At 42.2% G+C, this 13,164-nt stretch overlaps 1 protein-coding gene across 6 annotated transcripts in view; it reads left to right on the top strand.

Moving 5' to 3' along the window:
• Positions 1-13,164, top strand: part of sptan1 (spectrin alpha, non-erythrocytic 1) — a 118,444-nt gene that overhangs the window by 104,832 nt on the left and 448 nt on the right. For 5 of the 6 annotated variants that reach the window (XM_034191683.1, XM_034191682.1, XM_034191685.1 and 2 more), the window contains 7 exons: positions 871-983; positions 1,206-1,223; positions 3,687-3,741; positions 11,385-11,581; positions 12,507-12,560; positions 12,641-12,787; positions 12,985-13,132. In XM_034191683.1, the coding sequence (XP_034047574.1) occupies positions 871-983; positions 1,206-1,223; positions 3,687-3,741; positions 11,385-11,581; positions 12,507-12,560; positions 12,641-12,787; positions 12,985-13,132 (732 nt within the window). The remainder of the gene's footprint in view (positions 1-870; positions 984-1,205; positions 1,224-3,686; positions 3,742-11,384; positions 11,582-12,506; positions 12,561-12,640; positions 12,788-12,984; positions 13,133-13,164) is intronic. The other variant, XM_034191681.1, reaches the window with a different exon arrangement.

The raw sequence follows: 13,164 nt of genomic DNA, 5'->3' as shown, positions 1-13,164 counted from the left end.
CTTCCCATGTGCGGTTATTTCCACAAGCTGATCACTGAGCCACAACATGAATTCTGCCTTCCAGGACAGCTCTTTATATAATCATTTGAATTATCTACCTGTTGCCACATGTACATAAGGGCTGGATTGTCATTCCTACACTCATATTGTTATGTGTAATAAAAAATAATAAGTGCTGTCGCTGACGCTGCGTTCAAGTACTGTCGGAAATCACACAACTTTTTTGTTGTTTCAAATTCAGCAGTTGCCTGTGGCTAAATAATTAATTGTATCCACACAAAAGATTAATTCTGGCCTATATAAGGTGCCTGAGCCCAGTGAAGCTGAACCCCCACCCAGATTAAAAAAATCCAAGCAAACAGGCTGAGTTTGCCCTGTAATTTCTGACGTTACATGAACGCAGCGGCAGCAGCAGTGCTCAGACACTTGGTCAGCTTGGTCAGCTGGAAAAGCCAAACAAGGTTTGTATGTACTCCTACTTATTCGGGCAGGCGCCCTGATCAGGTGATGGATCGTGCGACATAGGTACCCTCTTTGTTGTGGTCACGTGACCCCGCCTGCTCATTCTGATAAAGTATGACTCAACACAAATATATTAATTGCTATCACAATATATATATTTTGTTGCCATGACAATAAAATTACAAAAGTCGCCCGCAAAGCAGTATTCTTGCAGGAAATAGGATTCAGACAAACTGTCAAAGCAGCACTGTCACGTGATCATACGATGAGCAGAGTTTGGGTTTGAATGAACGGTTTTGAATATCAGAATGTTAACTGAGCATAACCCTGCTTACAGACACAGGTGAGAGCATGGCATCCCCGTGTCAGCTGACCTGACAGCGGTGTGTCTGTGTCATGTGACTGTAGGAAAGGGAGCTGGAGCTGCAGAAGGAGCAAAGGAGGCAGGAGGAAAATGACAAGTTACGTCAGGAGTTTGCACAGCACGCCAACGCGTTCCACCAGTGGCTGCAGGAGACCAGGTACAGGAGGGGGGGACACCCACCCCCACTCCCCAACCCAGTGACATGCACATTCCCGTGTCCACACTGGGACTTATCGCCTGTGTGTTTTGGTGGTGTATTTACAGCGAGCACGGTCAACTCGCCACATGATTCTAACGTGTCTCTCTCTCTCTCGTTTTTCTCCCTGTCTGCTGTCTTTGCTGCTTCCTCGCTGGTGTTTGGGATTTCGCTGCTAATCAGGACGTATCTTCTGGATGGGTTAATATATTTCTTTTACTCTTGTTTCTCTGATCAAATGTGTGTGTATGTTGAAAATTTACTTGTATAAACAGTGTGTCTGTCAAAGGCAGGTTGATTTTTATAAGTTTTAAGATGCAGTCATACATGATTTATTTGTGTTTCTCGTCTGAAATGTGATCTCTGCTTGTTTCCTCCTGCCTGTCCTCTCTCTGAGTAGCGTCGCCTATCGGCGGGTTATCTGTGTCTATCAATACCAGGTTGCTGATGATCTTTCTGGAAGGTCAATCTCTTGAGCTTTGCTGTGGTTTCCCTGCTTTTCTGACTCCTCCCACTGGCCTCAGGCCTTTATCACATCATGCACTTCACTCAGGCTGTGTTGTACTCAGTAGCTGAACTAACCCTCACAGAGTTCTGAAGCTCGACCCACCAGGCTGCAATCGGCACCGCTAGTTTGACTTTTTTGATTCACTGTGTTGACGTCACGAAGGAAAACTGTAGCTGAACGTTTTCCATTATCACAAATATGACAGTTCAAAGAACCTTGCTGACCATTTTTGTTGTATCTTGCATATTACGTAGTAACCTTTTTATTTATTTATTTAAAAAAAAACCTTTTCTGAGGTCACTGGCTTCACTTCTTTCTGGATTGAAGTTACCGCTAAGCTCAACACTCAGTGGTTTTGCAATGTAGTGGGGCGGCATAGCAAAATAATTGTGGATTCTGTTATAAAAGCATCAAATTTGGCACACATATTCTAAATTAACTCGTGTTTATTTTCAGATATGGAGACATCCTGGAGCTGACCTCTAATGAACTACAGGGGTTAATAAATAATTACACGGGGGTCAAAATTTTAAAATGCTCCAATCATGTTGAAAACTATATGACATTATTTGTCTAATCATAACAGTTCTGCAAAGGTATAGTTTGGACAATCTATGATTGAATGTTCTGGAGTTATGGGGTAAAAACAGCAAGAATGGTGACAAAGATTTGTTTGTACAGGGGTCAAAAGTTAAAGTTGCCCCAATTTTGGTAAAAAGTTATGCAAGTTATTGGTTGAGTGAATAGGATTAATAAATGGAATAGTTTTGACTGTGTTGAATGCTTGGTCTCCAAAGTAAAGGTCAGACAAGGTCGACGTCCATTGGAATCTATGATATGTGACATATGTTGCCCTGTAACATAACTAAGCATGGCAGATGGTGCAAACTATTCCTTTTTAAAATGCTATTAACTCAACCAATAATTTGCATGTTTTTTTTTTTTGTTTGTTTTTTTACCAAAATTGGAGCAACTTTGTTTTGACCCCTGTACAAACTGAAACTGACCTTTGTCACCATTTTTGCTGTTTTTACCCCATAGACCAAACTATACCTTTTTGGAATTATGATCAGACAAATAATGTGGTATAGTTTTCAACATGATTCGAACATTTTAAAATTTTGACCTTTGTCGCATTCTTTGATGCCTGTAGTTCATTAGAGGTCAGCTCCACAATGTCTCCATATCTGAAAATAAAAATTAGTTAATTTAGAATATGTGTGCCAAATTCCATGCATTTATCACAAAATGAACATTTTTATGGAAATTTTAGCTACGCTGCACCACGAGTGGCAAAGTATTGCAACAGATAATGTAACTGATCCAGCTTTTGTCTGATTTGCTGCCATGTGAAGTGCTGCAAAACCTTTTGACAACAGTTTAAATTATACTCTGAAAAAACAAAGTTCAGACATTGATTCAGTAAAAGTACTTCATACATTTTGATGAATAGCTTTTCTTCTGTTTAAACTCCCAACATGACCACCACACTGTGGGAATCTGGAGGTTTAAGGTTTTCCAGCAGCACTCTCGGGTACCAGAGCAGCTGTGAACAGCTCATCCACCGCGCGTAGATAAAATACTGAATAGAAACCTGATCAGTTTACTGTGGTGGCTTCAAGTATCAGAAGTTGAATTTTAACAGCAAAACACAATAAAATAAATTGGGTTTAAAAAAGTGTTTTTTTTTTTGTTTGTTTTTTTTTCTTCAGTCCTGGTCCTCAGCACCCAAAGTACTTTACATTTTCTGTTTCTCCTTGTACTGACTTCACATAATGAGATAATCGGGTGTGGTCCAGTGTGTTCAGTCAGCTAATGATTGGCTGAACACACCAGAATAATTTGATCTGGTGTGAGTAGTTCAGGGACAAATGGAAAAATGTAGGACTTATGGGACCAAGATTGGGAAATAATGGGTAACCGAGCATGGCTTGCATTCATAGCAGACCAGTAGGGTTATTGTTTTGTTTTTTCTCGACATTGATGCAGTTCCTCTCTGGAGGGACAACTGCTCAAGCATCTCTACCTTCAAATGTGAACATAATTTAGTTTTTGTTACAATTCTGCAAACATGAAGTGTTTGTTCAAACTCCAAGATCTGACTTCTGGTGTAGTTAAAAGGAGCATAAACTTCTTTCTGATCCGTTTGTGTTCAGGTCTTGTATGGTTGAAGAGTCTGGTACTTTGGAGTCCCAGTTGGAGGCCACCAAGGTAAAAACAAAACAACAACAAAAATCCTTTCCATCTATCCTAGGATATTGTTTGGGTCATATTTCCTATTCTGTACATTTACAACTGTTCACATGTTGGTTCACTTCAAGGTCGACCTTAAATCATTGAGCATTTTGAATAAGTGTTTTCAAGGATATGATTCCTTCGTTATGTTCTCTAATGTCATATACCAACACAGAGCAGAGTAGCTACCTAAACTCTGTAAGGGAGTTAGAGTATCTCGTCAATAGTTTTACATCCTCTTTGAAGACAACTTTGGATGCTGTAGCTCCTCTGAAAAAGAGAGCTTTAAATCAGAAGTGTCTGACTCCGTGGTATAACTCACAAACTCGTAGCTTAAAGCAGATAACCCGTAAGTTGGAGAGGAAATGGCGTCTCACTAAGTTAGAAGATCTTCACTTAGCCTGGAAAAAGAGTTTGTTGCTCTATAAAAAGCCCTCCGTAAAGCTAGGACATCTTTCTACTCATCACTAATTGAAGAAAATAAGAATAACCTCAGGTTTCTTTTCAGCACTGTAGCCAGGCTGACAGAGTCAGAGCTCTATTGAGCTGAGTATTCCATTAACTTTAACTAGTAATGACTTCATGACTTTCTTTGCTAACAAAATTTTGACTATTAGAGAAAAAATTACTCATAACCATCCCAAAGATGTATCGTTATCTTTGGCTGCTTTCAGTGATGCTGGTATTTGGTTAGACTCTTTCTCTCCGGTTGTTCTGTCTGAGTTATTTTCATTGGTTGCTTCGTCCAAACCATCGGCATGTTTATTGGACCCCATTCCTGCCAGGCTGCTCAAGGAAGTCCTACCATTATTTAATGCTTCAATCTTAAATATGATCAATCTATCTTTGTTAGTTGGTTATGTACCACAGGCCTTTAAGGTGGCAGTAATTAAACCATTACTTAAAAAGCCATCACTTGACCCAGCTATCTTAGCTAATTATAGGCCAATTTCCAACCTTCCTTTTCTCTCAAAGATTCTTGAGAGGGTAGTTGTAAAACAGCTAACTGATCACCTGCAGAGGAATGGTCTATTTGAAGAGTTTCAGTCAGGTTTTAGAATTCATCATAGTACAGAAACAGCATTAGTGAAGGTTACAAATGATCTTCTTATGGCTTCGGACAGTGGACTTATCTCTGTGCTTGTTCTGTTGGACCTCAGTGCTGCTTTTGATACTGTTGACCATAAAATTTTATTACAGAGATTAGAGCATGCCATAGGTATTAAAGGCACTGCGCTGCGGTGGTTTGAATCATATTTGTCTAATAGATTACAGTTTGTTCATGTAAATGGGGAATCTTCTTCACAGACTAAAGTTAATTATGGAGTTCCACAAGGTTCTGTGCTAGGACCAATTTTATTCACTTTATACATGCTTCCCTTAGGCAGTATTATTAGACGGTATTGCTTAAATTTTCATTGTTACGCAGATGATACCCAGATTTATCTATCCATGAAGCCAGAGGATACACACCAATTAGCTAAACTGCAGGATTGTCTTACAGACATAAAGACATGGATGACCTCTAATTTCCTGCTTTTAAACTCAGATAAAACTGAAGTTATTGTACTTGGCCCCACAAATCTTAGAAGCATGGTGTCTAACCAGATCGTTACTCTGGATGGCATTTCCCTGATCTCTAGTAATACTGTGAGAAATCTTGGAGTCATTTTTGATCAGGATATGTCATTCAAAGCGCATATTAAACAAATATGTAGGACTGCCTTTTTGCATTTACGCAATATCTCTAAAATCAGAAAGGTCTTGTCTCAGAGTGATGCTGAAAAACTAATTCATGCATTTATTTCCTCTAGGCTGGACTATTGTAATTCATTATTATCAGGTTGTCCTAAAAGTTCCCTAAAAAGCCTTCAGTTGGTTCAGAATGCTGCAGCTAGAGTACTGACGGGGACTAGCAGGAGAGAGCATATCTCACCCGTGTTGGCCTCTCTTCATTGGCTTCCTGTTAATTCTAGAATAGAATTTAAAATTCTTCTTCTTACTTATAAGGTTTTGAATAATCAGGTCCCATCTTATCTTAGGGACCTCGTAGTACCATATTACCCCATTAGAGCGCTTCGCTCTCAGACTGCGGGTTTACTTGTAGTTCCTAGGGTTTTTAAGAGTAGAATGGGAGGCAGAGCCTTCAGCTTTCAGGCTCCTCTCCTGTGGAACCAGCTCCCAATTCAGATCAGGGAGACAGATACCCTCTCTACTTTTAAGATTAGGCTTAAAACTTTCCTTTTCGCTAAGGCTTATAGTTAGGGCTGGATCGGGTGACCCTGGACCATCCCTTGGTTATGCTGCTTTAGACGTAGATTGTGGGGGGGCTCCCATGATGCACTGTTTCTTTCTCTTTTTGCTCCGTATGCATCACTCTGCATTTAATCATTAGTGATCGATCTCTGCCCCCCTTCACGGCATGTCTTTTTCCTGGTTTTTTCCCTCAGCCCCAACCAGTCTCAGCAGAAGACTGCCCCTCCCTGAGCCTGGTTCTGCTGGAGGTTTCTTCCTGTTAAAAGGGAGTTTTTCCTTCCCACTGTTGCCAAGTGCTTGCTCATAGGGGGTCGTTTTGACCGTTGGGGTTTTTCATAATTATTGTATGGCCTTGCCTTACAATATGGAGCGCCTTGGGGCAACTGTTTGTTGTGATTTGGCGCTATATAAGAAAAAAGTTGATTGATTGACATCTGATGATTTACCACAACCTCACAACCACTTAGGTTTGTCTTTTCCAACTTGATACATTGTTCTTCTAAATGTTGGGCCATTGGAGGACAGTGCTCTACTATGCCGTACTTTTGAATGTAATTCAGTAGCCCAGCAGTATCATTGCAAGAGGTGCTATGTAAAGTGAGAATACAGAAGACCTAATAGAGAACCCTGTGGTACCCCATATTCTACTGGAGCAAGCAGTGGTGGGCACACTTCCGATAATCCGATAACAGATAATTATCGAAGATAATGTTTTCAGTATCGGATTATCAATCAATCAATCAATCAATTTTTTTTATATAGCGCCAAATCACAGCAAACAGTTGCCCCAAGGCGCTTTATATTGTAAGGCAAGGCCATACAATAATTATGTAAAACCCCAACGGTCAAAACGACCCCCTGTGAGCAAGCACTTGGCTACAGTGGGAAGGAAAAACTCCCTTTTAACAGGAAGAAACCTCCAGCAGAACCAGGCTCAGGGAGGGGCAGTCTTCTGCTGGGACTGGTTGGGGCTGAGGGAGAGAACCAGGAAAAAGACATGCTGTGGAGGGGAGCAGAGATCGATCACTAATGATTAAATGCAGAGTGGTGCATACAGAGCAAAAAGAGAAAGAAACAGTGCATCATGGGAACCCCCCAGCAGTCTACGTCTATAGCAGCATAACTAAGGGATGGTTCAGGGTCACCTGATCCAGCCCTAACTATAAGCTTTAGCAAAAAGGAAAGTTTTAAGCCTAATCTTAAAAGTCGAGAGGGTGTCTGTCTCCCTGATCTGAATTGGGAGCTGGTTCCACAGGAGAGGAGCCTGAAAGCTGAAGGCTCTGCCTCCCATTCTACTCTTACAAACCCTAGGAACTACAAGTAAGCCTGCAGTCTGAGAGCGAAGCGCTCTATTGGGGTGATATGGTACTACGAGGTCCCTAAGATAAGATGGGACCTGATTATTCAAAACCTTATAAGTAAGAAGAAGAATTTTAAATTCTATTCTAGAATTAACAGGAAGCCAATGAAGAGAGGCCAATATAGGTGAGATATGCTCTCTCCTTCTAGTCCCCGTCAGTACTCTAGCTGCAGCATTTTGAATTAACTGAAGGCTTTTTAGGGAACTTTTAGGACAACCTGATAATAATGAATTACAATAGTCCAGCCTAGAGGAAATAAATGCATGAATTAGTTTTTCAGCATCACTCTGAGACAAGACCTTTCTGATTTTAGAGATATTGCGTAAATGCAAAAAAGCAGTCCTACATATTTGTTTAATATGCGCTTTGAATGACATATCCTGATCAAAAATGACTCCAAGATTTCTCACAGTATTACTAGAGGTCAGGGTAATGCCATCCAGAGTAAGGATCTGGTTAGACACCATGTTTCTAAGATTTGTGGGGCCAAGTACAATAACTTCAGTTTTATCTGAGTTTAAAAGCAGGAAATTAGAGGTCATCCATGTCTTTATGTCTGTAAGACAATCCTGCAGTTTAGCTAATTGGTGTGTGTCCTCTGGCTTCATGGATAGATAAAGCTGGGTATCATCTGCGTAACAATGAAAATTTAAGCAATACCGTCTAATAATACTGCCTAAGGGAAGCATATATAAAGTGAATAAAATTGGTCCTAGCACAGAACCTTGTGGAACTCCATAATTAACTTTAGTCTGTGAAGAAGATTCCCCATTTACATGAACAAATTGTAATCTATTAGACAAGTATGATTCAAACCACCGCAGCGCAGTGCCTTTAATACCTATGGCATGCTCTAATCTCTGTAATAAAATTTTATGGTCAACAGTATCAAAAGCAGCACTGAGGTCTAACAGAACAAGCACAGAGATGAGTCCACTGTCCAAGGCCATAAGAAGATCATTTGTAACCTTCACTAATGCTGTTTCTGTACTATGATGAATTCTAAAACCTGACTGAAACTCTTCAAATAGACCATTCCTCTGCAGATGATCAGTTAGCTGTTTTACAACTACCCTTTCAAGAATTTTTGAGAGAAAAGGAAGGTTGGAGATTGGCCTATAATTAGCTAAGATAGCTGGGTCAAGTGATGGCTTTTTAAGTAATGGTTTAATTACTGCCACCTTAAAAGCCTGTGGTACATAGCCAACTAACAAAGATAGATTGATCATATTTAAGATCGAAGCATTAAATAATGGTAGGGCTTCCTTGAGCAGCCTGGTAGGAATGGGGTCTAATAAACATGTTGATGGTTTGGATGAAGTAACTAATGAAAATAACTCAGACAGAACAATCGGAGAGAAAGAGTCTAACCAAATACCGGCATCACTGAAAGCAGCCAAAGATAACGATACGTCTTTGGGATGGTTATGAGTAATTTTTTCTCTAATAGTTAAAATTATCTTTTTAGGTAACTTTAAAAACCATTATCGGACCAATTATCTTCCGATTAATTTTGTCCGATAACTTTTAAACCGATAACAAAATAAACAAAGCTGAACAGCGACAAGCATTTTTAAAATTAGTTCAGCACCCACCTGTTAAAAGTTTTGTAACAGACGCATAGTTATAACCTTTGCAATCAGAAGAGAACAGCTTGTAAAAGCATCTCAATCCTCTGTAAACAAAGGAAAAACAACCCCAAAAGGAAAAAGAAAAAAAATCCATCCATCCATTTTCTTCCGCTTTATCCAGAGTCGGGTCGCGGGGGCAGCAGCTCAAGCAAAGCCGCCCAGACCTCCCGATCCACACACACCTCCCCCAGCTCCTCCGGGGGAACCCCAAGGCGTTCCCAAGCCAGCCGAGAGATGTAATCCTTCCAGCATGTCCTGGGTCTTCCCCGGGGCCTCCTCCTAATGGGACGTGCCCAGAACACCTCTCCAGCGAGGTGTCCAGGGGGCATCCGGAAAAGATGCCCGAGCCACCTCAACTGAGTCCTTTCGACGTGGAGGAGCAGCGGCTCGACTCCAAGCTCCTCTCGAGTGACCGAGCTCCTCACCCTATGTCTAAGGGAGTGCCCAGCCACCCTGCGGAGGAAACTCATCTCGGCCGCTTGTACCCGCGAATTTGGAGGTGCTGATTTTCATCCCGGACGCCTCACACTCGGCTGCAAACCGCCCAAGTGCACGCTGAAGGTCCTGATTTGACGAAGCCAACAAAACCACATCGTCCGCAAACAGCAGAGACGAGATTCTGTTGTTCCCAAACCAGTCCCCCTCTACACCCTGGCTGCGCCTAGAGATTCTGTCCATAAAAATAATGAACAGAACTGGTGACAAAGGGCAGCCCTGGCGGAGGCCAACGTGCACTGGAAACAGGTTTGACTTACTACCGGCAATGCGAACCAAGCTCCTGCTGCGGTCGTACAGGGACCGGATAGCCCTTAGCAAAGGACCCCGGACCCCGTACTCCCGGAGCACTCCCCACAGGGTGCCCCGAGGGACACGGTTGAATGCCTTCTCCAGATCCACAAAACACATGTGGACTGGTTGGGCGAACTCCCATGAACCCTCAAGCACCCGATGGAGCATGTAGAGCTGGTCCAGTGTGCTGTGACCAGGACGAAAACCACACTGCTCCTCGTGAATCCGAGGTTCGACCATCGGTCGAATTCTCCTCTCCAGTACTCTGGAATAGACCTTACCGGGGAGGCTGAGGAGTGTGATCCCACTATAGTTGGAACACACCCTTTGGTCCCCCTTCTTAAACAGAGGGACCACCACCCCGGTCTGCCAATCCAGAGGCACTGTCCCCAAACGCCACACGATGTTGCAGAGGCGTGTCAGCCACTGTCACCAAGTGCTTGCTCACAGGGGGTCGTTTTGACCGTTGGGGTTTTTCCGTAATTATTGTATGGCCTTGCCTTACAATATAAAGCGCCTTGGGGCAGCTGTTTGTTGTGTAAAATTGATTTGATTTATAAATCAACACCATAACTCAATATGACTTTATTTTTCAAGACCTCTGCTGGCTTTACGGCTGCTCTCAGGATGCCGCTGTGTTGGGAGGGCTGTAATAAACAAGAGCTTCTAGCAGGGGCCCAATGTTGAAAGAAAAAAGTGTGGTCTCATTGTTTGGGTCTCGGGGTGCCTCTGTGCTCAGAGCGCTGTAGTGAACAAGAGCTTCCAGCAGGGGCAGACTGTTGAAAGAAAAAAGTGTGCTCTTATTGTTTGGGTCTGTTGTTATTTTTAATATTATTAGAAGCTATTAAATTTGTTTTACTAGTAGTTGTAAATGTGCCAGAGATAATATTGGAATTTATCTGTTATCGGTTATCTGTAACTTCGGATACATTTTTGGGTGTTTTATTGTTTTATCTTTATCGAAGATAACTTTTCAGTTATCTGATTATCTGTTATCGAAGTTAATTTTTTGGTTATCTGTGCCCACCACTGGGAGCAAGTAATGTTTTTAGACAAGGCACATTTAGATTGGCCAGATCAGTACGTTATCCATGAGAGAACCGAGCAGTCATACCAAAGTGATTTTAAAATGTATATATGATAATTAACCACATCAAATGCCACACTGAGATCCAGCGGCAGCACTGTGGCGGTATCCAGCAGAAAAGCATTCACCACTTTAAGTTCTAAATGCCAACTGCGGTGGTTCAAAGAGATAGTTATGTCAGTGAGATAAGCTTCTGTGAAAGAAGAAGAAGAAAGGTAAATTCAACAGTAAGTAGCCAGTGAACCTGAATCTCCAGGTTGGGTTTCTTAAGAAGAATCATTGCAGATTTAAAACGTGCATCAACAGTATCTGGACAGTCAGCCTTGGGAAGGTTCACGTGTGACAGTTGCTCAGTTTCACAGTTTCCACTAAGTAGTTCCTGAGAGTATCTATCCTAGAGGAGGAATTAAAAATGCTTGAATAGCTAAAACAGTCCCTTTGTCCTAAATGATAACTCAGTTCCTGAAATGGTTCCCATGTTGCTTTTGTGTGTAGCGTAAACACCAGGAGATCCGGGCCATGCGCAGCCAGCTGAAGAAGATTGAAGATTTGGGTGCAGCGATGGAGGAAGCACTGATCCTGGACAACAAATACACTGAGCACAGTACAGTGGGCCTGGCCCAGCAATGGGACCAACTGGACCAACTGGGAATGAGGATGCAACACAATCTGGAGCAACAGATCCAGGCCAGGTACACAGAGGCTCTGAAGAATTTCACGGGGGGCTTTTTGTTGTTGTGATAATTAAGGCAATCCATTCAATATGTACGTTATGCAAAGCAATCGTATCAATTTGTTATTAACTGATGACGTCATACAGCAATTCTTCCACTAGATGGATGGAATGGTCTTCAGCGCTTATAAGCACTGGAAGTAACAGATTCAGACAGAAAAAAAAATCCCTCCTTTTCCCGTTTGGCCGTGTGTCACCCAAATCATCCTTATGAACAAAACCACCCCATAGCACAGAGACCTACTCCAGAACTGTTTGGCATGAGATTATGGTGGTTAAAGTCCTTGTTAACATGTGTTTTTAAATTGTGAGGTAGTTTATAATCAGCATACCAAAAAAAAGGACTTTGTAAAAAAAAATAAATTGCGTATTAATCAGTTATCGCTATATGAAGTGGTGATTGGCCGTGTTGTTAGTGGCGAGGAAACAAACGGTGAGAAGCAAATGATGCGTTCATCCAGCTGACGTGTTCCAACACTGGACACGCAGGAAAATTAGGCAACATTTTCCATGTTTGTTCATCTTCATCTGTGTGTTGCTGTAAGAGCAGATGGTGAATGAGCCCAACTGTTGACCTTCAGTGACATCATGAGTCACAGCAGGGAAGTTGTCTAGAAGCTGACATTATCATACTTAGCAGTCACACCTCACACTGGAAGGTCCTGGGTTCAGTTCCACCAGTGCCCCCTGCAATTGTTCAGGGGTGGGGGCTTTCCTCTCAAATGCTTCATCTGCCGTTGACTAAAGCAGTTGGTGCCAGACTGCAGCTGCTCACTGCCCGTAGTGGTTGGTTGGTCTAACTGTAATTTGGATGGGTTCAGTATTCATTTGTTTGTCATGTACAATAACAAAAAAAAAAATGCTGCTTTAATGTTCTTAATCAGGAACACCACTGGTGTGACAGAAGAAGCTCTGAAGGAGTTCAGCATGATGTTCAAGTAAGTGATCACGACCTCATGCACTGTGTAAAGTGTCACATAGATAAATCCTCATCTTGTCCATTTCTGTCCATCTACAGGCACTTCGACAAAGAAAAGTCTGGTCGTCTGAACCACCAGGAGTTCAAGTCATGCCTCCGTTCACTGGGCTATGATCTGCCGATGGTAGAAGAGGGTGAACCTGATCCAGAGTTTGAGGCCATACTTGACACTGTGGATCCTAACAGGTGTGTCTCAGAGCCAGTCACCGTTCAGAAAAACAATCAACACGATGCCTTTAGAATTTTTTATTTTAGTATCATTTAATGCATGACAGATATCAAACCAAAACTGAAGAACAGGTTAAAGATGAGGTTCTTGAACCAGACAGGATCTGGTTGGTCCATGGTCTTAATGTCAGTTCTTTGACTCTCTGTCCCTGCAGGGATGGAAACGTGTCCCTACAGGAGTACATGGCCTTTATGATCAGCCGCGAGACCGAGAACGTCAAGTCCAGTGAGGAGATCGAGAGTGCCTTCAGAGCGCTCAGCACTGAGAATAAACCCTACGTGACGAAGGAGGAGCTCTACCAGGTCAGTGTGTGTGCAGTGTACTCTGGGTGTTC

The sequence above is a fragment of the Thalassophryne amazonica genome, chromosome 17 (genome assembly GCF_902500255.1).
Source record: "Thalassophryne amazonica chromosome 17, fThaAma1.1, whole genome shotgun sequence".
Lineage (NCBI taxonomy): Eukaryota > Metazoa > Chordata > Actinopteri > Batrachoidiformes > Batrachoididae > Thalassophryne > Thalassophryne amazonica.
This window is presented reverse-complemented; position numbering and strand designations above follow the sequence as displayed.